At 41.4% G+C, this 26,619-nt stretch overlaps 1 protein-coding gene across 3 annotated transcripts; it reads left to right on the forward strand.

The window, feature by feature from the left end:
- The first annotated feature begins 21,519 nt into the window (after window positions 1–21,519).
- On the forward strand, window positions 21,520–22,087 carry LOC123409284. 3 transcript variants are annotated; one of them, XM_045102227.1, is made up of 2 exons: window positions 21,520–21,906; window positions 21,950–22,087. In XM_045102227.1, exons 1-2 carry the CDS (start codon window positions 21,523–21,525, stop codon window positions 21,959–21,961), a joined length of 396 nt encoding a protein of 131 aa, XP_044958162.1. In that variant the 5' UTR covers window positions 21,520–21,522; the 3' UTR covers window positions 21,962–22,087. The 3 variants fall into 3 exon arrangements, with proteins under 3 accessions (XP_044958162.1, XP_044958163.1, XP_044958164.1); XM_045102228.1 differs by having other exon boundaries at window positions 21,520–21,895; window positions 21,939–22,087; XM_045102229.1 differs by lacking the exon at window positions 21,950–22,087 and having other exon boundaries at window positions 21,520–21,918.
- Window positions 22,088–26,619: the final 4,532 nt, after the last annotated feature.

The following is a 26,619-nucleotide window of genomic DNA, read 5'->3' on the forward strand; positions in this document are numbered from 1 at the left end:
TCTTGCATAAAAGAAATGTAAGAAGATATAATCCTAAGAAATCATATGATAAAACATGCAGGTGTTTCATATGTAACTCTCCCGATCACTTAAGTAGAACTTGCCCTAATAAAGACCAGAAAAGGTACTCTAGCAAATATGAGGAGCAAGAGAGAGTATTAATAGTAGATAGTGTTAATGAGAATATTTTGGTATGTGATGATGAAATAAAAGACGACGAGTCAATATATTCAATCATAGAGACAGATGAAGTAGAAAATGAGACTCCAGAATATGAATCAAGTGATGATGAAATAGACCTAATTGATGAATTAGCCGGTTTAAAGATCGAAATGATGAATCAAGTAGATTGTGAACATGACTGGATTAAAGGAAAAGGGGATTATAACATAAAATGTGCTTTCTGTATATATTATCCTAGCCAAGATAATAGATTCACATGTAGTTTATGCTTAAAGCAAGCATGTACCTCCTGTCTAAAAGTCAGTAATCAAAAATGGAGACAGGAAATAGAATGGGAGCCAGAAGAAAGAATATTATCCAGCAGGGTTAGAAACTTAGAAAATAGAATAAATAAGCTAGAAGCAGAATTAGAAAAGCTAAAGGATGAATTAGAAGATAATAAAGAGCAAGATAATAAGGTTGCAAAAATCACAGAGATGAAAGAACAAATGATAACAGTAAGGGATAAAAAAGGAGATAAATTAATACAATTAAAAGATGCAATAACTAGTTTTGGAAACAAATATATTGTTCGATTACCATTCAAAGAAGTGTTAGGGATAAGAATCCCAGTTAGAATAGTTCTAAAGCCAAACATTTCTTATAAAGTGTTAGCGCTACTAGATACGGGTTGCACAAAGAACATCATACATGATAAATATTTCATGAGATGTCCAGAAATAGTTGAAACTATAGATAATAATAAAGCTGAAGTATCTACCGATATGTCAGGAATAAAGAAAATCCACAACCAGTTAGCATATAATATTGAAGCATACATAAATGGCACGAAATATATAATAGATGAAATTACAATAAGAGATTTATCAGTAATAAATGATGACATGATAATAGGGTTAAGGTTTTTACAACAGTCTTTACAAACTACAATTATACATGAAGAAGGGGTTACATTTATCCCTTATCAAGATAATCTCCCATACATATCTGAAGTAAGAAAGCAAAGAAAAGCTTTGCAAAATGTAGAGATATCTAATTTGGATGGAGAATATAGTACAAGTCCAGAGGTAGCCCTTGAATTCTGTAAAGATGAAGAACTTAGTGAGACCATAGAAGAATATCATATAGAAAATACAAGTACAGAATGCATAGCATTACAATCATTTTCACCAAATTGGTATAGAGACATAAAATCCAGAAAAGATATAGATAAGATAGTGCAAAGATTAGAAAACATACAAATTATAGGGGAAATACCGATGAAACATTGGGAAAGGAACTCTATAGTTTGCAAAATAAATATTATAAATCCAGACTATATCATTAAGTCAGGGCCAATAGAAGCTACTCCTAAAGATATTGAAGAGTTCAAAATGCATATTGAGGAATTGTTAAAATTAAAAGCAATTAGAGAAAGTAGAAGTCCTCATAGGTCTGTTGCTTTTATAGTGAGAAATCATGCTGAAGAGGTGAGAGGTAAATCCAGAATGGTAATTAACTTTAAAAGGCTTAATGATAATACGGTAGATGATGCATACAACATACCTAATAAACAGGAATGGATCAATAGAATACAAGGAAGCAAATTTTTCTCTAAATTTGACTTAAAAGCAGGGTTTTGGCAAGTGAAAATGGCCGAAGAATCCATTCCATGGACTGCCTTTACTTGTCCACAAGGCCATTATGAATGGCTAGTAATGCCATTGGGTCTAAAGAATGCACCTGCACTATTTCAAAGGAAAATGCAAAATATATTTAATGAAAACCAAGCCTTTATATTAGTATACGTAGATGATTTGTTAGTATTCTCAAAATCATATAAAGAGCATATAGCCCATCTCGAAGTGTTCTTTCGCAAGGTAGAACAAAATGGGCTCATATTATCAAAGAAGAAGATGGAAATTTGTAAAGAAAGAATAAATTTCCTTGGTCATGAAATAGGAGAAGGAAAAATATATTTGCAAGAACACATTGCAAAGAAAATTTTAGAGTTTCCTGATAATATGAGTGATAAAAAAGTTCTACAACAATTCGTAGGAATTGTAAACTATGCAAAATGGTCAGAGATATTTTAACTCTGAAGATATAAAATTAGTAAAGGCCATCAAAGAAAAAGTCAAGAATTTAAAGCCCCTAGAATTGCCTCTAGAAGATAATTATTTTATTATTGAAACAGACGCATCTAAAGTAGGATGGGGTGCTATATTAAAACAAAAACCTAATAAATATTCTCCGAAAGCAGATGAAAAAATATGTAGATATGCTTCAGGAAGTTACAAGTTAAAAACGGTAAATAATATTGATAGAGAAATCCTTGCAGTTGTAAATGCAATAAATGCTTTTAGGTTATATCTAGGATTCAAAGAATTTACAGTGCGAACTGATTGTGAAGCCATATGTCGATATTATAATAAAATTAATAGTAAGAAAAGTTCAACCAGAAGATGGGTCTTATTTGAAGACACCATAGCTGGGAATGGTTATAAAGTTATTTTTGAGCATATTAAGGGAAAAGATAATACTTTACCTGACATATTTTCTCGTGCATCAAATTTGCAGAAATGAAGAAAGGATTATTCCCCACCAGGGACGAATGCTTCTTCTTTGGAGAGGAGAACAGGCTGAAGATATTTCAGCCAAATACCTTCAATTTCAAGCCAAAGGCCCATATCAAGCTTGATGAAATTCAGAGGTGCATACTGGACAATTTCTGGTTCCAATATACCAATAAGAGAGATGAAAAAGGATATATGCTATCAATTCTAAATAGCTTGGCAGAATATTTAAACCAAATGAATATGAAGGCGGCAAAACTAGAAAGGGCTGAAATACAAAAAGGAGAAATATTATATGTTTTGTTTGACGGAAATAAACCCGGAATATATTTGACATGGGAAGACATCATGATAGAGAAACTAGATGCAAAACGAATGGGACAAGACTTAACATTCAAAAAATATGAAGGTATTGATGAGGCCTTGTTTTGGGCAAGAAAAATGATAGGGGAAAACTATTATATTGACCCCAAGGCTAAAGATTATATCCAGAAGAGAAAGAATGCAGATAACAATGCATCTAATATGCCAATATTTAAAATAACCAAGGGAGAATCATCAGGAAAGAATATAAAGGAAGAAGGTTCTCCAAAAAATTATACATATAAAGAATGCCTTCTGAAGGGCCTAGACCCTTTGGATAGTGAATATATAGATCAAGAAATGGACAAAAGATTTGAAGAATTGTCAAAAATAATGAAGAAAGAATTAAAGGAAGATATATTAGAAGAAATAAGGGTTGAAATGAAAATAAGATTTGAAGATATAAAGAAAGAATGTGATACGAAATATGATTTCCATCTCTTAGATGAGGATCATATGGATATCGCAGGGCATGGGCAGCCACCTGAGTAAAACCCAACTTCAAATGTCACTGAATTTGAATTGATATTACTATCAATTATTCGGGCACGGAGGACATATACTCCGACTGAATGCTGATAGGAATTTAGAATCTTAGTGTATATTGATATGAAATATCAATTATATGGGCAGGGAAGACCCCCCCTAAAAAAACAGCATGTATGCGTACGCATATCAATAGCCAATGCACACACATGTGCATGTTTCCAGTCAAGTATGCCCGCATACACATATCAGCAGGCAGTGTACGGGCACATGCATATCCAAAGATTGTAATATTCCTGAAGATTAAAGTCCAAGACAAAATCATGACGAAGAAGAAAATCAAAAAAGAAGACAATGCCACCTCCATTGGCAGCCAAGACACGGTGTGCAAACCTCTCCAACATGCACTCAATACCCTAGAAAGAAGGGCTATAATGGCTACAAAGCCTATAAAGCCTAGAAGGCCTAAAATCTAGGTGCATGATGGACAAGGAGAAAGAAGGAGGAAATAATAGAGGAGCCTTCTCCCGGAAGCCATCCAAGAGGTGCTCTCTTGCCTATAAAAGGAGGAGCCTTGCTGCGAAGAGAGACACCAGACGGAGAAGAACCAGCCACAGATAGAGCACAGAGTTGCAACTCAGCCAGCAAGCTCTTTGCTCAAGTAGTAGTAGTAGTAGTAGTACTTCCTCATCGTGTAATAAAGAGCTACAATATTTAGAGCATTTGTAAGCTCGCGAAGGTAGTTAGAAGGTAATTTCTTTATCCTTGTGTAAACCCTTCGGGGGTTTTCGAAAGGGAAAACCGTATGTAAATTATGTTGTGGAAATGATGTAGTTTCGTGTTTTCACTTGGTATTTTATTTTTGAATTTATGGAACGAGTTCTTATGCTAGGGATCCTATAGGAGAAAACTCTGCCGGTAGTTCTCTGTGTAGCCTTTTATGGCATTTGAATGAGAACCTTATGGCCGTAGAGAAGTGTTCCCTTCGGGTGGAACTGCGTGGGAAGACGATAGGAATTTACTCCATAAATTTGCAACTAAAACATCAAGTGAACGAACTTATCTACATCTGAAACAACATAATGATAAATATGGTGAGTACTGAGTAGGATATTACACCACTGCGTACACCTCAGTCGTCTTGTTGGCCTCGACAGCCCCTCAAAGATCCTGCAATATAAGCGAAATAATTTAAAAACATTTCGTATTAAAAATAATATAAAATAAATAAATAAGTTTGTATTTACTCGTATACATAATCACGTATATCAACATTTAAAACCTGAATTTATAACTTAATATAGTTTAGATTTATTATAAATATATATATATATATATATTTGTTGTAGTGTCCTCCTCCTCTGTGCATGTATTATCGTTGGATCGACACGGAAATGCCGGACTGGGCGGTGACCGAGATTCGTGAAAGAGGTCGTCGTGCATGAGCTAGTTTGGACTTGGAAGAGCGTCGAGCGAAGGCTGAAGCATAGGAGAAAGCAGAGGAGAAGAGACAGTGGGAAGAATACTGTGTGGAGCAGAGGGCTGCGATTGATGAGATGCCGAAGCAAAGCCGAGAAGAGGAACTTCGACTGGCGGGGGTTTACAGACAGCGGCAGGAGGCCCGTGATGCTAAGAGGGAGAGAAAGAAAGAAAGGGCTCGTGCGGACAAGCAGCAGAAGAAGCTGGTGATGGAAAAGGAAAATATTCACGTTGGACTCAGTAGATTTATTTTATTGTTTCTTAATTTCTGTCAGTTGTATCTTAATTTCTGCAAGTTGTGTCTTAATTTCGGCAAGCTGTATCTTATTTTCAGCAATGTGTATCTTAATTTCGGCAAGTTGTATCTTCATTTCTGCAATGTGTATCTTAATTTCAGCTACGTGTATCTTCATTTTATCATGTTAATTTAAACAAGTTGCCTCGTTTTCCCGCCTCGCTTTTCCGCCATTTCTTTCCGCGTATAGCTTTGCCGCTATTTTGTTCCCACCTCGCTTTCCCGCCATTTATTTCCCACCTCGTTTTCCCGTCATTTATTTCCCGTCTCGCTTTTCCGTCATTAGTTTTTCGTCTCGCTCTCCTGCACCTATAAAACCCCCTCCAGACCAAGGTGGGTAAGGAGTGTCCTCAAAATGTCTCATTATCCTTTCGATCGTAGTTTTCACAGTGGTATGTCCGAGTGTCTTGTGCGCTTAGCTAGCAATTTTAAGATAGACAATAGAATAGTTTCATGGAACGAACTCATCAGTAGTGACACGCTACTGAATGAGGTTGCCCACGCATTAGCTAGGAAGGGGTGACCTGCAAGGACATATGAGGAGATTTGGAAAGAACATCTGCGGTTGAATGAAAGATGGAAGAAGAAAGGCCAACACATACGCGGTGGAGGTGGAGTAAAACATCCCTTTTTATGGTTTGACGACAGCGAGGACGAAGACGATATCTTCATGCCGAGTACCGAGGCCAATATTGCTGCATCATTGAAGGACAATAGCGCAACATCGACGAAGGCCAAGAGTAGCACTTCGTTGAAGGGCGAGAGCTCTGCATCGTCGAAGGATAACGACGACTTTATGTAGTTTTTGTATGAACTCTACATCTTAATGTATCTTATTTTATGTTTCTTATTTTATGTATCTTATTTTATGTTTCTTATTTTATGCAAGCATTTTTCAATTTATTATTTTATGCAAGCAACTTTAAATTGAAAAAATGCGTCGAAATATATCGAGATCTTTGTTTCATCAAACTACATAGATATTTTGTACGTACATCTGAAAGTTTGGAACTGACATAGAGAGATATAATAGTTCACACACATAGATAGATGAATCACCCTATGCGACGACGACCAGCTGGCCTTTCCCGACGATCGGAGGATGACAAGCGATCAGGGGTCTGTGTTCACGAAGACCACGGCCGTACTGTCCCTCCTGTTCCTGTGTCTGCGACTCATGCATAGGTGGTGGAGTCTGAAATCCATATTGAGATGATGATTCAAAATTGTAGGTGAATGGCTGTGACTCAGAATTGATATAAGATGGACAATAACGTCCTCCCCGAAAAAATCATTTAGCATTCCTGGGAGCGTGCATTGAGTATCATGGGTTTCTGTGAGTATTTCTTGATGTACGCCACGCTGGGTTTCTTCATCTCCCCATGATGGATCATTAATTTCCTGCACAAAAAAATTGTGTGTAAATAGAAGTTATGTAAGCTGATGATGGATCATTAATTTCCTGCACATAAAAATTGTTGTACACGTGTAATTTCTTATTATAATTCTACATACCTGACCGCTGTTGTAGCTTTGTGCTGCCTCGCTTGTCTCAGGCAAACGATTCTCTGGCCAACGAGTCTCCTCGGGCATCCTGATCCCTCGCGTGGGCGAATATGGCTGAGATCCTTGAGTGTGTGCGCCATATGCTGTATATGCATCCTGGTCCACGAAATGAGTCTGTTCGGGCCTCAAACCTAAAGCTGGAGCATGTACCTGGGATGTCTGCCCATGTAGTGGTAGAGATGAGTCATGTCGTGGAACTGTCAGTGTAGTACTAGGACCCTCTCCCCACCGCCTGGAGGACGACGGCGCCGCACTCGGTCTAGCTGACCTCGGTTTCGGAATGTTGTACGCTCCAGTGGCAACGTCGTTCTCTGTACCGCATCTTATAATCCTTGTGGTGACCCCCATCTTCAGGCAACACAAGAACCACAGCCAACTATGTTTGTTTTTCGCTCTTGACTAGTGCATAGGCAATAGGAATAAGTTGATTGTTTGCATCAGCTGCCATCGCCACTAAGAGTGTGCCCTTGTACTTTTCAGTGAGAAATGTACCATCAATTGATTCAACCGGATGACAATGCATGAATTCTTGTATAGTCTGGACGAATGCCCAGAATAAGCGGTTGAGGATTTGCTCGTCCCGGTTCAATGGATTTGGACGTTCTTTCCGGAAAACTTGAGTCCCCTGTTAGCAACTGAAATCTGATGCAGCATTCTGGGGGCAAAAGAGTACGCCTCCTCATAGGTTTCATACAACCTCTGGAATATCTTTTCCTTTGCATGTCGAGCCTTGTTGTAGCTGACAGGGAAATCAATCAGATCAGATGCAGTTGCCCGCAAAGCCCTAATACTAATATTAAAACTTTCCCGCACAATGGTTTGCATGACCTGTGACACATATTCTGCAGGCACATTGCGGTGCTCTGAAAGAGTGTCGGTTTGCTCACAGCCATGTTGCTCTATTTTTGTGACATGCCATGGCTGACATACCCCAGGCTTCTGGCGAGCAATAACACTTCCGCGGTAACCCGCTTCGCGATGGATGCATATGAGTTTCAACTTCTTTTTATCAGACTGCTTCACTCTATGTTGCCTGTGTATGGCAATTGCATAGCTATGTATTGCTTGTTTAGCAGATTTCTTATCTGGGAAAATCTATTGGAAATATGCCCTAGAGGCAATAATAATTAGTATTATTATATTTCTTTGTTCATGATAATCGTTTATTATCCATGCTATAATTGTGTTGATTGGAAACACAATACTTGTGTGGATACATAGACAAAACACTGTCCCTAGTAAGCCTCTAGTTGACTAGCTCGTTGATCAAAGATGGTCAAGGTTTCCTGGCCATAGGCAAGTGTTGTTACTAGATAACGTGATCACATCATTAGGAGAATCATGTGATGGACTAGACCCAAACTAATAGACGTAGCATGTTGATCGTGTCATTTTGTTGCTACTGTTTTCTGCGTGTCAAGTATTTGTTCCTATGACCATGAGATCATATAACTCACTGACACCAGAGGAATGCTTTGTTTGTATCAAACGTCGCAACGTAACTGGGTGACTATAAAGATGCTCTACAGGTATCTTCGAAGGTGTTCGTTGAGTTAGTATGGATCAAGACTGGGATTTGTCACTCCGTGTGACGGAGAGGTATCTCGGGGCCCACTCGGTAATACAACATCACACACAAGCCTTGCAAGCAAAGTGACTTAGTGTAAGTTGCGGGATCTTGTATTACGGAACGAGTAAAGAGACTTGCCGGTAAACGAGATTGAAATAGGTATGCGGATATTGACGATCGAATCTCGGGCAAGTAACATACCGAAGGACGGAGGGAATGACATACGGGATTATATGAATCCTTGGCACTGAGGTTCAAATGATAAGATCTTCGTAGAATATGTGGGATCCAATATGGGCATCCAGGTCCCGCTATTGGATATAGACCGAGGAGTCACTCGGGTCATGTCTGCATAGTTCTCGAACCCGTAGGGTCTGCACACTTAAGGTTCGACGTTGTTTTATGCGTATTTGAGTTATATGGTTGGTTACCGAATGTTGTTCGGAGTCCCGGATGAGATCACGGACGTCACGAGGGTTTCTGTAATGGTCCGGAAACGAAGATTGATATATAGGATGACCTCATTTGATTACCGGAAGGTTTTCGGAGTTACCAGGAATGTACCGGGAATGACGAATGGGTTCCGGGTGTTCACCGGGGGGGGGGGGGCAACCCACCCCGGGGAAGCCCATAGGCCTTGGGGGTGGCGCACCAGCCCTTAGTGGGCTGGTGGGACAGCCCAAGAAGGCCCTATGCGCCAAAGGATAAGAAATCAAAGAGAATGAAAAAAAGGAGGAGGTGGGAAAGGAGAGGAGGACTCCACCTTCCAAACCTAGTTGGATTCGGTTTGGAAGGGGAGGACTTCCCCCCTTGGCTCGGCCGAACCCCTTGGGGCTCCTTGAGCCTCAAGGCAAGCCCCCCCCTCTCCCACCTATATATACGGAGGTTTTAGGGCTGATTTGAGACGACTTTTCCACGGCAGCCCGACCACATACCTCCACGGTTTTTCCTCTAGATCGCGTTTCTGCGGAGCTCGGGCGGAGCCCTGCCGAGATCAGATCACCACCAACCTCCGGAGCGCCGTCACGCTGCCGGAGAACTCATCTACCTCTCCGTCTCTCTTGCTGGATCAAGAAGGCCGAGATCATCGTCGAGCTACACGTGTGCTGAACGCGGAGGTGCCGTCCGTTCGGCATTAGATCGTGGGACGGATCGCGGGACGGTTCGTGGGACGGTTCGCGGGGCGGATCGAGGGACGTGAGAACGTTCCACTACATCAACCGCGTTCACTAACGCTTCTGCTGTGCGATCTACAAGGGTACGTAGATCGGAAATCCCCTCTAGTAGATGAACATCACCATGATAGGTCTTCGTGCGCGTAGGAAATTTTTTGTTTCCGATGCGACGTTCCCCAACAGTGGCATCATGAGCTAGGTTCATGCGTAGATGTCTTCTCGAGTAGAACACAAAAGTTTTTGTGGGCGGTGATGTGCGTTTTGCTGCCCTCCTTAGTCTTTTCTTGATTCCGCGGTATTGTTGGATTGAAGCGGCTTGGACCGACATTACTCGTACGCTTACGAGAGACTGGTTTCATCGCTACGAGTAACCCCGTTGCTCAAAGATGACTGGCAAGTGTCGGTTTCTCCAACTTTAGTTGAATCGGATTTGATCGAGGAGGTCCTTGTATAAGGTTAAATAGAAATTCATATATCTCCGTTGTGGTGTTTGCGTAAGTAAGATGCGATCCTACTAGATACCCATGGTCACCACGTAAAACATGCAACAACAAAATTAGAGGACGTCTAACTTGTTTTTGCAGGGTATGCTTGTGATGTGATATGGCCAACGATGTGATGCGATATATTGGATGTATGAGATGATCATGTTGTAATAGATAATATCGATTTGCACGTCGATGGTACGGCAACCGGCAGGAGCCATAGGGTTGTCTTTAAACTAACGTTTGTGCTTGCAGATGCGTTTACTATTTTGCTAGGATGTAGCTTTAGTAGTAATAGCATGAGTAGCACGACAACCCCGATGGCGACACGTTGATGGAGATCATGGTGTGGCGCCGGTGACAAGAAGATCGTGCCGGTGCTTTGGTGATGGAGATCAAGGAGCACGTGATGATGGCGATATCATGTCACTTATGAATTGCATGTGATGTTAATCCTTTATGCACCTTATCTTGCTTAGAACGACGGTAGCATTATGAGGTGATCTCTCACTAAAATTTCAAGACAAAATTGTTTCTCCCCGACTGTGCACCGTTGCGACAGTTCTTCGTTTCGAGACACCACGTGATGATCGGGTGTGATAGACTCAACGTTCACATACAACGGGTGCAAAACAGTTGCACACTTGGAACACTCGGGTTAAGCTTGACGAGCCTAGCATGTGCAAACATGGCCTCGGAACACATGAGACCGAAAGGTTAAGCATGAATCGTATAGTTGATATGATTAGCATAGAGATGCTTACCACTGAAACTATTCTCGACTCCCGTGATGATCGGACTTGAGATAGTGGATTTGGATCATGTACCACTCAAATGACTAGAGAGATGTAGTTTTTGAGTGGGAGTTCTTAAGTAATATGATTAATTGAACTAATTGTCATGAACATAGTCTAATGGTCTTTGCGAATTACGATGTAGCTTGCGTTATAGCTCTACCGTTTTTATATGTTCCTAGAGAAAATTTAGTTGAAAGTTAATAGTAGCAAACTTTGCAGAGGATTGTCCTCGTTGCTGCGCAAAAGGCTTATGTCCTTAATGCACCACTCGGTGTGCTGCACCTCGAGCGTCGTCTGTGGATACTGTGAACATCCGACATACACGTTTCTGATGACTACACGATAGTTCAGTGCAAAATACTTAATGGCTTAGAAACAAGGCGCCGAAGACGTTTTGAAACGTCACGGAACATAAGTGATGTTCTAAAGAGATGAAATTGTGATTTCATGCTTGTGCCCTTGTTGAGAGGTACGAGACCTCCGACAAGATTCTTTGTCCGCAAAGTAAGGGAGAAAAGCTCAATCGTTGAGCGTGTGCTCAGATTATCTGAGTACGACAATCGCTTGAATCAAGTGGGAGTTAATCTTCCAGATGAGATAGTGATGGTTCTCCGAAGTCACTGCCACCAAGCTGTGAGAGCTTCGTGATGAACTATAACATTTCAAGGATAGATACAATGATCCTTGAGCAATTCACGATGTTTGACACTGCGAAAGTAGAAATCAAGAAGGAGCATCAATAGTTGATGGTTAGTAAAACCACTAAGTTTCAATAAAGGCAAGGGCTAGAAGGGATACTTCGTGAAACGGCAAAACAATTGCTGCACTAATGAAGAGACCCAAGATTAAACCCAAACCCGAGACTAAGTGCTTCTGTAATGAGGGGAACAGTCACTGAGGCGGAGCAACTCTAGATACTTGGTAGATCAGAAGGCTGGCAAAAGTTGAAAGAAGTATATTTGATATACATGATGTTGATGTGTACTTTACTAGTACTCCTAGTAGCACGAGGGTATTGGATACCGGTTCGGTTGCTAAGTGATTAGTAACACGAAATGAAAGCTACGGCATAAACGGAGACTAGCTAAAGGCGAGGTGACGATACGTGTTGGAAGTGTTTCCAAGGTTGATATGATCAAACGTCGCACGCTCCCTCTACCATCGGGATTGGTGTTAAACCTAAATAATTGTTATTTGGTGCTTGCGTTAAGCATGAACATGATTGGATCGTGTTTATTGCAATACGATTATTCATTTAAAGAGAATAATGGTTACTCTATTTGCTTGAATAATCACCTTCAATGGTTTATTGAATCTCGATTGTAGTGTTACACATGTTCATGATATTGGTGCCAAAAGATACGAGTTAATGATGATAGTACCACTTACTTGTGGCACTGCCCAAGTCATGTTGGTATAAATTGCATGAAGAGGCTCCATGCTGATGGATCTTTATACTCACTTGATTTTGAATCACTAGTGACATGCAAATCACACCACATGAGCAAGGCCTTGTTTTCATTGAGATGAAACAAGATAGTAACTTGTTGGAAGTGATACATTTTGATGTATGCAGTCCAATGGGTGCTGAGGCACGCAATGGATGTCATTATGTTCTTACTTCAATGACGATTTGAGTAGATACAAGAGTATTTACTTAATGAATCACAAGTCTGAAATATTGAAAGGTTCAATTCTGTTTCGGAGTGAAGTTCGTCGTAACAAGAGGATAAACTGTCTACGATATGATCATAGAAATGAATATCTGAGTTACGAGTTTTGGTATGCAGTTAAAACAATTTGGAAATTGTTTCGCAGTTCATGCCACCTGTAACATCATAGTGTGATGATGTGTCTGAACGTCATAGCCACGCACTATTTGGTATGGTGCATGCTATGATGTCTCTTATCAAATTACCACTATCGTTTATGGGTTATGCATTAGAGACAACCGCATTCACTTTAAATAGGGCACCGCGTATTTCCGTTGAGATGACACAGTATAGACTGAGGTTTAGAGAAATCTAAACTGTCGTTTCTTGAAAGTTTAGGGCTTCGACACTTATGTGAAAAAGTTTCAGTCTGATAAGCTCGAACCCAAAGCGGATAAATGCATCTTCATAGGATATCCAAAACAGTTGGGTACATCTCCTATCTCAGATCCGAAAGCAAAGTGTTTGTTTCTAGAAACGGATCCTTTCTCGAGGAAAGGTTTCTCTCGAAAGAATTGAGTGGGAGGATGGTAGAACTTGATAAGGTTATTGAACCATCACTTCAACCGTGTGTAGCAGGGCACAGGAAGTTGTTCCTGTGGCGCCTACACCAATTGAAGTGAAAGCTGATGATGGTGATCATCGAGCATCGGATCAAGTTACTACAAACCTCGTAGGTTGACAAGGTCGCGTACTACTGCAGAGTGGTACGGTAACCCTGTCTTGAAGGTCATGTTGTTGAGCAACAGTGAACCTACGAGTCATGGAGAAAGCAATGGTGGGCCCGGATTCCGACAAATGGCTGGAGGCCATGAAATCCGAGAGAGGATCCATGTATGAAAACAAAGTGTAGACTTTGGAAGAACTACTTGATGGTCATAGGACTATTGACTAAAGATAGATCTTTAAAAGGAAGACAGGCGATGATGGTGATAAGTCACTATTAAGAAAAGCTCGACTTGTCGCAAAGATGTTTCCGACAAGATCAAACAGTTGACTATGATGAGACTTTCTCACTCGTAGCGATGCTAAAAGTCTATTAGAATTATGTTAGTAGTTGTTGCATTATTTATGAAATATTGCACATAGGATGTCAAAACATTGTTTCCTCGACGGTTTCCTTGAGCAAACATTGTATGTGATACAACCAGGAGGTTTTGTCGATCCTAAAGATAATAGCAAGTATGCAAGCTCCAATTATCCTTCAATGGACTGGTGCAAGCATCTCGGAGTTGGAATATACACTTTGATGAGATGATCAAATATTTTCGATTTGTACAAGGTTTATGAGAAACTTGTATTTCCAAAGAAGTGAGTGGGAGCACTATAGAATTTCTGATAAGTATATGTGGTTGACATATTATGGATCAGAAGTAATATAGAATTTCTGTAAAGCATACAAGGTTGTTTGAAAGGAGTTTTCAAAGGAGTACCTGGATTGCGCTACTTGAATGTTGAGTATCAAAGATCTATGGATATAGATCGAAAGCGCTTAATGGAAGTTTCAACAAGATCCATGCCTTGACCAGTTTTTGAAGGAGTTCAAAATAGATCAGCAAAGAAGGAGTTCTTGGTTGCGTTGTGAGGTGTGAATTTGAGTAAGACTCAAAACCCGACCACAGAAGAATAAAGAGAATAGACGAAGGTCGTCTTCTATGCCTTAGCCATAGACTCTAAAGTATGCCATGCTGAGTACCGCACCTAATGTGTGCCTTGCAGCAAGTCTGTTAAGAGGTACACAGAGTGATCCAGGATTGAATCACTGATCAGCGGTCAAAGTTATCCTTAGTAACTAAATAGACTAAGGAATTTTTCTCGATTATGGAGGTGGTTAAAGAGTTCGTCGTAAAGGGTTACGTCGATGCAAGCTTTGACACTAATCCGAATAACTATGAGTAGTGAAACGGATTCGTATAGTAGAGTAGATATTTGGAGCATTTCTGAATAGCACGTAGTAGCAGCAGATATAAGATGACATAAATATGTGTAAAGAACGCACGGATCTGAAAGTTGCAGAACCATTGACTAAAACCTCTCTCACGAGCAAGACGTGATCAGACCCCAGAACTATATGGGTGTTGGATTCGTTGAAATCACATGGTGATGTGAACTAGATTATTGACTCTAGTGCAAGTGGGAGACTGTTGGAAATATGCCCTAGAGGCAATAATAATTAGTTATTATTATATTTCTTTGTTCATGATAATCGTTTATTATCCATGCTATAATTGTATTGATTGGAAACACAATACTTGTGTGGATACATAGACAAAACACTGTCCCTAGTAAGCCTCTAGTTGACTAGCTCGTTGATCAAAGATGGTCAAGGTTTCCTGGCCATAGGCAAGTGTTGTTACTTGATAACGGGATCACATCATTAGGAGAATCATGTGATGGACTAGACCCAAACTAATAGACGTAGCATGTTGATCGTGTCATTTTGTTGCTACTGTTTTCTGCGTGTCAAGTATTTGTTCCTATGACCATGAGATCATATAACTCACTGACACCAGAGGAATGCTTTGTGTGTATCAAACGTCGCAACGTAACTGGGTGACTATAAAGATGTTCTACAGGTATCTTCGAAGGTGTTCGTTGAGTTAGTATGGATCAAGACTGGGATTTGTCACTCCGTGTGACGGAGAGGTATCTCGGGGCCCACTCGGTAATACAACATCACACACAAGCCTTGCAAGCAAAGTGACTTAGTGTAAGTTGCGGGATCTTGTATTACGGAACGAGTAAAGAGACTTGCCGGTAAACGAGATTGAAATAGGTATGCGGATATTGACGATCGAATCTCGGGCAAGTAACATACCGAAGGACGGAGGGAATGACATACGGGATTATATGAATCCTTGGCACTGAGGTTCAAATGATAAGATCTTCGTAGAATATGTGGGATCCAATATGGGCATCCAGGTCCTGCTATTGGATATAGACCGAGGAGTCACTCGGGTCATGTCTGCATAGTTCTCGAACCCGTAGGGTCTGCACACTTAAGGTTCGACGTTGTTTTATGCGTATTTGAGTTATATGGTTGGTTACCGAATGTTGTTCGGAGTCCCGGATGAGATCACGGACGTCACGAGGGTTTCTGTAATGGTCCGGAAACGAAGATTGATATATAGGATGACCTCATTTGATTACCGGAAGGTTTTCGGAGTTACCAGGAATGTACCGGGAATGACGAATGGGTTCCGGGTGTTCACCGGGGGGGGGGGGGCAACCCACCCCGGGGAAGCCCATAGGCCTTGGGGGTGGCGCACCAGCCCTTAGTGGGCTGGTGGGACAGCCCAAGAAGGCCCTATGCGCCAAAGGATAAGAAATCAAAGAGAATGAAAAAAAGGAGGAGGTGGGAAAGGAGAGGAGGACTCCACCTTCCAAACCTAGTTGGATTCGGTTTGGAAGGGGAGGACTTCCCCCCTTGGCTCGGCCGAACCCCTTGGGGCTCCTTGAGCCTCAAGGAAAGCCCCCCCCCCTCTCCCACCTATATATACGGAGGTTTTAGGGCTGATTTGAGACGACTTTTCCACGGCAGCCCGACCACATACCTCCACGGTTTTTCCTCTAGATCGCGTTTCTGCGGAGCTCGGGCGGAGCCCTGCCGAGATCAAATCACCACCAACCTCCGGAGCGCCGTCATGCTGCCGGAGAACTCATCTACCTCTCCGTCTCTCTTGCTGGATCAAGAAGGTCGAGATCATCGTCGAGCTGTACGTGTGCTGAACGCGGAGGTGCCGTCCGTTCGGCACTAGATCGTGGGACGGATCGCGGGACAGTTCGTGGGACGGTTCGCGGGGCGGATCGAGGGACGTGAGGACGTTCCACTACATCAACCGCGTTCACTAACGCTTCTGCTGTGCGATCTACAAGGGTACGTAGATCGGAAATCCCCTCTCGTAGATGAACATCACCATGATAGGTCTTCGTGCGCGTAGGAAAATTTTTGTTTCCCATGCGACGTTCCCCAACAAAATCTGCCCAACGGCCAGACTTTCCTCTTCTAGGCCAGCAACAGAGTGAAATTCATTGATGATGCGCATAACCTGTAAAAACTCTGGGTTGATTGGTGCAGCGACCGCCTTCTCGGGAGGAACAACTTCATCATCATCTGATTCCTAAGAGGCAGAAGAATGACCATCATCGTCATCATTTAGCGCCTCCCGCAATCCCTCGACATGTTTGCTCATGTCAACAACCGCAGACCAATATCATGTGTCATACACTTGTTGGTCACATGTTGGTTCCGATGGGCCGCGTCGGGGGCTACAGTTATGGCCACTTATTGGCCACCCGTTGGTTCTGATGGGCCGGCGTCGGGGCTACAGTTATGGCCAACTCGGCCTCACCGCCACCGCTACTACACTCGGCGACATCACTGGCAGAAAAGAACTCCACAAAAACCATGGGTTATCCATACATGGAGTTATTGGGATTGCTTGCAAAACCCATGTACGACGCCCAAGCTCTTTCACGAGGAACCCGTCGCAGAACCCAACGATTTCCTCCCTCAACCACAAAAGCCTCCATAGTCATTTTTTTTCCAGTAATCGCTGAACTAAACACCGCTCGGATGCACCTTCTAACTGCCGCATACTCTACATTAACCATGTCTCTCACTACAACCGTAGTCACCGCGCACCTAGACACATCCACACCAGAAGGACCCTCACGTACGATGTGCCCATAAAACACTAACAAATTTTTCATAGTACCTAACGAACAACCATATTTACATCGTTAGTCCATTAAAAATCATATTATTATATTTATATTGTAATAACATCCAATACTTATCTTTTTTACATATAACAATTTAACAAATATTTACAGTCGACTGTAGATCTACGCATAATAATTTATATTGTACCATCATATTATAATATTTATATTGTAATAACATCCATTACTTTTTTTTTGCATATAACAATTTAACAAATACTCACAAACGACTGTACATCTACGCATAATAATTTATATTGTATCATTTGTCGCGACACTACATCTACAAAATAAATACAAGATAAATTACAATATGTCATTCATACCTCTGGTTTAATAAGGATATCCTTCCGAATACAAAATATGACCAGTATAATATCAGCGAATTCGACCTATTATCATATAGACAAAAATATTACACACATAATTTTTTCCCTGCTAGCAAAAATTTTAAAATACATAATGCATGCATATACATATCACGGGTCATATATCTACGGGGTTGACAAATTATCACGTAAACAAATAAATTATACACATAATTATTCCCCTGCTAGCAAAAGTTTTAAAATACATACTGAATGCATATATATATATATATATATATATATATATATATATATATATATATATATATATCACGAGTCATATATCTACGGGATTGACAAATTATCACATAAACAAAAGTATTACACATGCGTCTTGCATGTAATAATACTAATGGAGTTAACATATTATTACATGTTTAACAAAAATGCTAGTTACACAGACATTTTTTCGGCTGCTTTCTAAATACCAGTTGCATGCAAATACGAATAAATCATCGGTAACATATGAACAGAATCGACCTATTATCACATGAACACAAATATGAACAGAGTCTCATACCTTGATCTTCAACTTAGTAGTTCATATCGCATGACAAAATAGTTCCACAAAAGTAATAATACACTCCCTAAGACAAAAGAAAACACATACTTAGAAACTAATCAAACAAAATAAAAACATCATGCATGCAAACACGACCAACAGAAATGGAAAGCTCTTACCTTGATCTATCTTTTCTTCAACTACAACGTCTTCAAAATAATTCCACAAACGTGATAATACACTCCCTAAGACAAAAGAAAACACATACTTAGAAACTAATCAAACAAAATAAAAACATCATGCATGCAAACACGACCAATAGAAATGTAAAGCTCTTACTTTGATCTATCTTTTCTTCAACTACAACGTCTTCAAAATCTAACTTTAAACCGTCCTAAATCGCCACTTAAACCTTCATTTGGAGTAGCTCTTGAGAGAAAGAGAAAGAGAAGAGAGTGACAGAGGAGGCAACGGCAGGAGAAGAGAGTGAGAGAGGAGGCAGCGACGCAGTTCGTTTATAAAGAAGAAGTTTCGCACTGTTTCGTCGTTGGGAGCGGGAAAAATTCCCACTGTTTCGTCGGTGGAGACTGTCTAAGCGTGGGAATCAGCGACAGTGGAAATCAGCGCAGTCAGCAACAGTGTCATATGTATGTCCGCGCCGAAACAGTGTGGGCCGCCTCCTCCCGAGGCGGCAGGCCCACCACGCTGTCACTGTTCCGTTGCCGCGACGCTAAAACAGGAAGCTGCTTCGGCCACCTGGCGCCGTGGCGGCAGGTCCCAGCCACCTCGGGCGGTGGCGGCAGGTGACACGCGTCGACTGGCGCGCCTGCCGCCACGGTGGATGGGGTCTTTTCTGCTAAACCATACCGCATGTGGTCCTTTTTAATAATTCCAGTCAGCTCCTGGTCCTTTTGAACAAAAATTCTCTTTCAAGGGTTGGGTTCTCCCGTGGTCTCCTCTGCTTCCCTGAGTTCAGATGCTCGCGAATCCTGCTGCAAATCCGGTGCTGCAAATCCTGCTCGAGATTAGGGAGCAATGTCTGAGCTCGGCTTCTCTTTTGTGAAGGAAGCACATGAAGGTGGACTCACTAGCAACCACGTGTGAGGATGATGATTTTTGTCGTTCATGTGAGCATCCAGAGGCATCTTCTGAGTCTTTCATTCGAGTCGAAGGTTCATGCGGTTGAGAATATGGATATCTCCGGTGTGTGTGCGAATGGGAAGGCGTTTACGGTTTCATGATGGATGATGCTTAGTTTCTTGTGTCATCGATGTGATTTCAATTGTCCGAGTCATTGTTATTGGTGTTCTTGTCACGGGTTGTGTGTTAGGAGCATGTGATGGGTTGTTTGTGTGGTCACGGTGTTTCGTGCTTCGTGCGTAGCCCACTTTGGGGTTCTTTGTATAGGGTTTTGTTTGGTTTTCTGAAAATTAATCAGACAATTCTCTTCTTCTCAATTAATCGACGAGGAAAATATTTTGCCTCTGTTTCAGAAAAAACCAATTTAGTTGGACTATATGCTAGAATTTTTGATAGAAATCAACATGAAGTCCATCTTGTGCGGCTCATTTATTTCTCTCCATACCCAACACAACCTCCTTCGGTTGTTCCAAGGTAAACTTCCTAGTCAATATCTCCTGATCCTCACTAGTAATATTTTCTGCATATGATGGGTGCACGAACAAAGATTGTTCCAGCTTTCCAAACAGTACTGTATAGAAAGCAGCTATAAAAGTCTTTTGATCAGAGTGTCCTTCAATAATCCCTTTATCTTGGTAAGGTTGAGTACGTAGTTGTGTTTTTGTCCTCCTTCCATTAGCGCTAGAATGTAGTATCTAGTATTGCCTTCCCCTTAATGCAATTCCTTCCCATGCGGTCTCTAGAGTCATTTCATTTTATGTTTTAGAATGATGCTTACTTTTTTTTGACGTTGTTGTTGTAAAAGTTTGTCCTCATCTTTGACCATCGGATACTTCTAACCCGCCCAACCTACCATATCCTTCCAAGAGAAAAAGTAATCATCTTTGTTGCCAACTATCTAAACAAGTAGAACCATTATATTTTGTTACCAAATCTCAGTCTCCCCTAATAATAAAGCGCGGAGCGCTTCTGTCGTACGTCGTCGGCCTTCTTGCAAAAAGGCCCCTCTGTTTCTTGAAAATCAACCCGCGATCCTTTTGTAAGTTAAAAAACGTTTCGTTCAGCCTATTTTTTTAAAAACCCCTTGTAGTTTTCAGTATTGAACCGCGGTCCACACGCACGAACTCTCCCTCGCGTCCCGATCTCAGCCGCCAGGAGGCGACCGACCCCGGCGACGCTCGATCCGATGATGCGTCGGTGCGCCAGTCGAGGCACCTCCGCCGCTGCCACAAGCGGCCGCGCAGCCGGTCTTCTTCCCCGGCCGTCTGTCGCCCTGTCTCCTTCCCCTCCCCCTCTCCTGCGCTCCTTTCTTCATCCAGTGCGGCTCGGCGGGTGGGCTCCCGTCGGCGAGGTCGTCGGCGCAGAAGGTGCCAAGAGAGAGGAAGGAGGTGCAGAGAGATCTGAAGCAGGGGAGTCCTCGGAATAAATCACACCAATACCCAAAGCGTGCAACAGAAACACACACCACAACGGAAGCCGACGCCGCGAAGACAGAGGTAGACGCAGATCCGTCTCGCCGATCGCTCGGATCGATTACGCTTCCCGTCCCGTCGACGCGCCAGGAGCGGAGAGGGGACGACGGCGGGGGAGAGGAGCTGTCCGGATCCGCGGCCTGAGTTGTAAGTGCTCCCTGCTTCGAGATCTTCTCTTATGTTTCGTTGTTTTTGTCAATCTATGCGCGACGAGGGCCTCATTTTCGTGCTGGGATCGTTCTTCGTTGGGGGAATTGGCCGCTCTGGACGGCGCCGTAGGCCTTCCGTCTTCCAACGGGCATGCTAGCCCCACAATTCTGAAGCTGGACTGGGGGAGCAGGGGACTGCTGCCGCTGGAGAGCTTGATGGTCAAGATGCTCCAGCAGAATTTAGGATCGACCATGCTGAGGCTGAAGATGATTCTGCTCCACCTGCGGTGGAATCTGTGCTTAATGCCAAGGATGGAGAAAGTGAAACAAGTGCTGCCACTGAGGTTGTTGATCCTGAAGAACAGCAGGATGGAGATAATGCTCCAGCAGAGTCCAGTGGTTCAGATGAGCCCCCCAGACATGCTGAGTCTGTTTCCGTTGTCTTGAAGTCTGAGGGCAGCGTCGAGCAGAGCAAAGGAGAAGAAGTTGTTGCTGAGATCATGAAGCCAGGTACAGATGGATCAGCTATTTCGGGGGTGACTGGACAGCATGATGCTGACACAAGTGTGACTACTGTTGATCCCGTGATTAACGCCGACGAGGGCAACCATGACCATGCTGCAATCACAGAGCTGGTGGAGGAGGATGGGAGCAACGGGCATGACCATGTTGACCAGATTGCTGATTCTTGCACATCTGCTCCTGAGATCGATGCTGATGGGAGCAAAGGGCTGCAAATAGAAGCACTGACTACTGAGCCTGAAGTATTGGATGGAAGCGATTGTGAAGCGACTTCTAAAGGACCTTCAGAAGAGGAAGTTGTCGCAAACGGGCTTGGATGTTCCTCCATAAAAACAATTGTTGATGAACTAAATGAAAAGGATTTCTCAATATGAAACAATTGTTGATGAACTAAATGAAAAGGATTTCTCAATATGAAACTTTGCGAGCAAGGTCCAAATTACCTCTCGAAAATAAAATATGGACACTGTACAATTTATTATATTTATGAACAACTCTTACTGCCATTTGGTTTTTATATATCGGATGTGTCATTTTAGATCACGGGATCCGATCATTTTATACAGTCACAAGCATTGAAAAAACATTCAGTCATGTTTTACTGAAAAAGCTAATAATTGTCTTAATTGAATATATTTGAAATCTGTAATCATGCATGTCATCTTGTGGTATGTGGATGTTAAATTTTATGAAAAAATAAAATAAGATATTGCTAAATAATGACCATTGGAATTGATATATCTCTTACAACAATCAACTTTTAAAGTTTGCGCCAATCAGTTTCTACCTTTATGTACAACTTAAATTTCAATTGCTACCGATAGAGACGCAAGTAGCTGTTCTTCGGACCTCCTGGGCAACCTTTCACATGGAGGAAACTGTTTCTATTAGTACCTTTTATTTTGTTTCGTTTGGGGAGTTTTTATAGGTGTTACTCACTCTGTTTCTAAATATAAGTCTATTTAAAGTTTCTACTAGAAAACAACATATGAATGTATATAGACATACATTATAGTATATATTCACTCATTTTGTTTCGTATGTAGTCCCTTATTGGAATTTCTAAAAAGACTTATATTCAAAAACAGAGGGAGTAGTTGCTATAATGGTTTATCGTATGTTTAGGTATCTACTTGCACTTCAATAACGGTGCAAAGTTCAACTACATGTTGACGAAGGACATGAGGGGAGGGGATTCAAATACAAAATTCATGATTCGAAAATTGACAATCTAACCCGGTGCAACGCACGGGCACTTTTACTAGTTACTAATTATATAAGGTCGGGCCTAAAGAACCGCCAATTTTCAACTTTGAATATTGCTAGAATCTTGGGCAATTCGTTCGAAAAGATTAGTATAGGGACACAGTCAGAAAGATCCTTTGCCAAATCAGTAACACTCACTAAAGGAAACTTCTATTCCATAATGGGAAAACCAATACTCCATCCAACTACTAAAAAGTGGGAACTTGCTGGTTGTCTGATGACCATGTATATTTCATACCACTAAGAGAGATCTCCACCAAGACATCCATAGCAATAATTGAGTTGAAAACGATGCTCCACTTACTGTATCTGGTTTGTTCTTATTATATGACCTCCTTGTCAGGTTAAAAGGTCCAGCAATAAAAATGGACACTTGTGATTTATTTATGAGATGCACCAGATGAACCCACAAAGTCCATTTACTCCTCCACCCAACAGTACTTGGAGACCAATGAAATAAAGGTGAGAGTCAGTTTCAGCTATATGTTCCCTAATAAATCTTCTCTTTCTATCCCTGCAATTCAACACGAGACCTCTCCATATTTTCTTCTCCTTTGATTGTTCCTCCTACTTACCACAGTCCTAGCAGGAATTTTAGTTCCCTAAAAAACTTAATTTACATAATCGTAATACAACCTAGCGAACGTCGCACTCTTGATCAAATGTTGGCAGTTCTTTTGGCAAAAAAAAGATCTTCTTTACAGAACAATTATCATGCTAGTGTGAACTAGTAAGTGTGAATGTGCAATGCACGTATCCTAATAAACTATAATAAAAACATGAATTTTGTTTGTGTTTTTGTCAGAAGATTTAAATGTGTTCCATGCCCAATGATTTCAATGTAATAATTTGTTTTAGATTAAGACATAGTCCTTGTTTGACCGGTGAAAGTTTAAATGGTCTGATCACAAAATTCCAAAAAAGCAGAATGAAAAAACTCTCACATGTAGCACACAATGAATACACATGTCTTCACATAAAATTAACGATCGCATAAATGTATTGTTATTTTTACTTATTACAAAGTACTTAAAAATAAAAACTAATCAACATTATCTAGTAGTCACTATTTGATGATGATCCTCTCTGGAAGGTCCATCTTTTGATGCGATCTATAATGCTTCGTTCTAAGACTAGGGTATGGTTTAGAACTTCATTCTCTTCATACTTCAAAATATGAATCAAAAATAGCTTCCTCAGTTCAAAATCATCCTACATATGTATTATATAACATTGTTATTAAAAATGTGTGAAGTCTATAGGAATGAGCATGGTGTCAATACTTACCTTGAGTACTGAAAAATGTAACGCTCCATCGTGCCATGAGTGCATTAAATTGAAAACCAAATTACCACAGAGGGACTGCATGTATGAGATCTTACATATGAGTTGAATGAATCAATTAAGATGTGATGTATTGACAAGATTATTACCCTATTCGTAAAAAAGGGAGACAAAATTGTTACCCGTGTGAATTTGTGGGAACAACGGGAACTTTGCATCGCCATGTCAAGATGTTGTCCTTGAAGGCAGGGTTTGCTACTTGGAGAGCAAGGTTTAGATCATTGATCGTACTTTCAAGTATATGCCTTCCGAAGGTGGGTATTGGAAGCGGGTCCAAAATAGGGACAACTTTTTTATGTTGGTCCAAGACGAACAATAAAAATAGCCCAACAATATAACAATGCAACAAAACCTGCAATGACGCATACATTTAGAAACACAAAAATCATTATCATTCATTAAGACCAAATAAAGAATGACTTTGAATTCAAATCTTACCATATCACATTCTAAGATATTATACTCATTGCTATCAGGCCAGCTATCAAACAGTCGTGCCAACATTGCAATGCCCATGCCGTCACGATGACTTGGAGCTCGAGCATAGTGGGACATAGAGTACAATAATATAGGAAAACATTATTAGAATTAAGCAAAGTGCAATATGTGATTATAATTACTTACACAGAATCGTAGATCCATATAGTGTACTGGGACGTCTCTAGCAAGCTGGACGTCGTGGCGCGCTAGTATCTGCACGGCCATACTAAAACAATCAGCATCCATGTACTCGTCATTCTTTAATATGTTCTTTTAATTGTCTCAAATTTAGACTAATATGATAAGGTTGAGAGCTTTTCACCCATTCACTCCTGGAAAATGGAAATTCTGTCAATTATAATTATGCAAGAGTAATATTTTATTAGAAACAAAAATGTGATGTAAAAATGTGTCTTACTCTAGCAAAGGGACATCATCAACCATGCTAATGAAAAAGCAAAGTTCGTCTATTAAGTCGTCATTTGTTGAAGTGAGAGACGATGAAAGGATATACGATTGAGAGATGAGCTTAACTTGTGATGATGAGTTGGAGGCTTTTGGTTTGTTAGGAGGTCTTTCCACAATCATATGGGATCTGTGTTGGTTTCATCATCCTCCAAGTTCGGGTTTCTTATATCACCATCATTCAATTCCGAGTCAACTAAAATGACTGCTAATTTTGCTCTAAAATCGGTCATATGAACCTAAAGCGAAGTAATAAAAATAAGACTTAGTTTTCAAATAGTTATACACCATGAAATAAATAGTATCATGGTATGATCCAAGATATACCTGTTCGGGAGTGTCGGACAAACTACCTCACGTGAAGTACTCCGTGTAATTTAACATCCAGAGACCACAAGATGGCCTGCATGATTACGAAAATTTTATATGATTAATAACAAAAATATCAATAAAATATTATTAGTATTATAAAATGATGATTACTAAACCACATAGTCATAATGAACAACCTTGATAAAAAAAAGAATTGAACAATGTGTGTTGCTAATATAAATCGGACGAACAAAAGGGCTATCAATAGAAAAAATGAATTTGTCAATGCATATTTATTTTGAGACATTGTTAACGACATAATTGTTTTGAAAGGAACCCATATAATTGTTATTTGACCAAATGGGCCATGAATCATCCATATAAATATTAAAACAAAAGAAACACGCTCGATAATCTATCTGGTCCATAATCTGTTTAATGTAGGTAGTGTAATTAGGCCACACAAAAGAAACCCGAGGTCGGGTTGCAAAAGAGAGAGAGAAAAACAACCAGCAGAACACTTACTAAAAGGGAAAACACTTAAAATAAACCGGCTGATTTGTGGAGAAAATCATCCCTCTCATCTGCACGCCACGCGTCGACCCATGATGTGCGTCGCTGGCTCCGTCAATCATCCAGCCCACATGTCGCGTCCGCTTAGCATATGCCTTATCCTCCCCACGAAGGAAGCCACGTCGTCTTCCCCTCCCTCTAGATCGAGTCCAACGCCGGCCGCAGCTGCCGCAAGCTCCCTTCCCCTCTGTTGCTCCACTGCTTGTCGGCGCTGCAATGGAGCGGGGCATTGCCACCTATGGCGCAACAAGTACGACGACGATGCGATGGAACGGGCACTGCTTCCGGCAGTGCGACGTCGATGATGCTGCAATGGTGTGCACGTTGCTGCCGTAAGCGCGACAAGTCGGGATGGCGGTGCTGCTGTCGGCGATGCTGTAATGGAGCGGGCAGCGACGCTGCTATCGTTTGGTCGCCGGTGCTGTAATGGAGTGGGCACTGCTTCCGGCGGCGTGACGACGGCGCTGCAATAGTGCAGGCGCTGCTGCCATTGGCGCGAGAAGTCGAGGACGGGGCTGCTGCTACCGGCGGCGGCACAACTGCCGTTCGGTCACCGGTGATGCGATGAAGCCCTCATCGCCAGGCGTCGGTGCTGCAACAAAACATCGCCGGAGACCGCGATGTGGTTGGAGCTT

Source organism: Hordeum vulgare, chromosome 7H (assembly GCF_904849725.1).
Source record: "Hordeum vulgare subsp. vulgare chromosome 7H, MorexV3_pseudomolecules_assembly, whole genome shotgun sequence".
In the NCBI taxonomy this organism is placed as follows: Eukaryota; Viridiplantae; Streptophyta; class Magnoliopsida; order Poales; family Poaceae; genus Hordeum; species Hordeum vulgare.

Bases quoted from the DNA above. Each gene is read 5' to 3' on its own strand.
- LOC123409284 (XM_045102227.1), top strand. From the start codon at position 21,523: ATGAAGCCAGGTACAGATGGATCAGCTATTTCGGGGGTGACTGGACAG.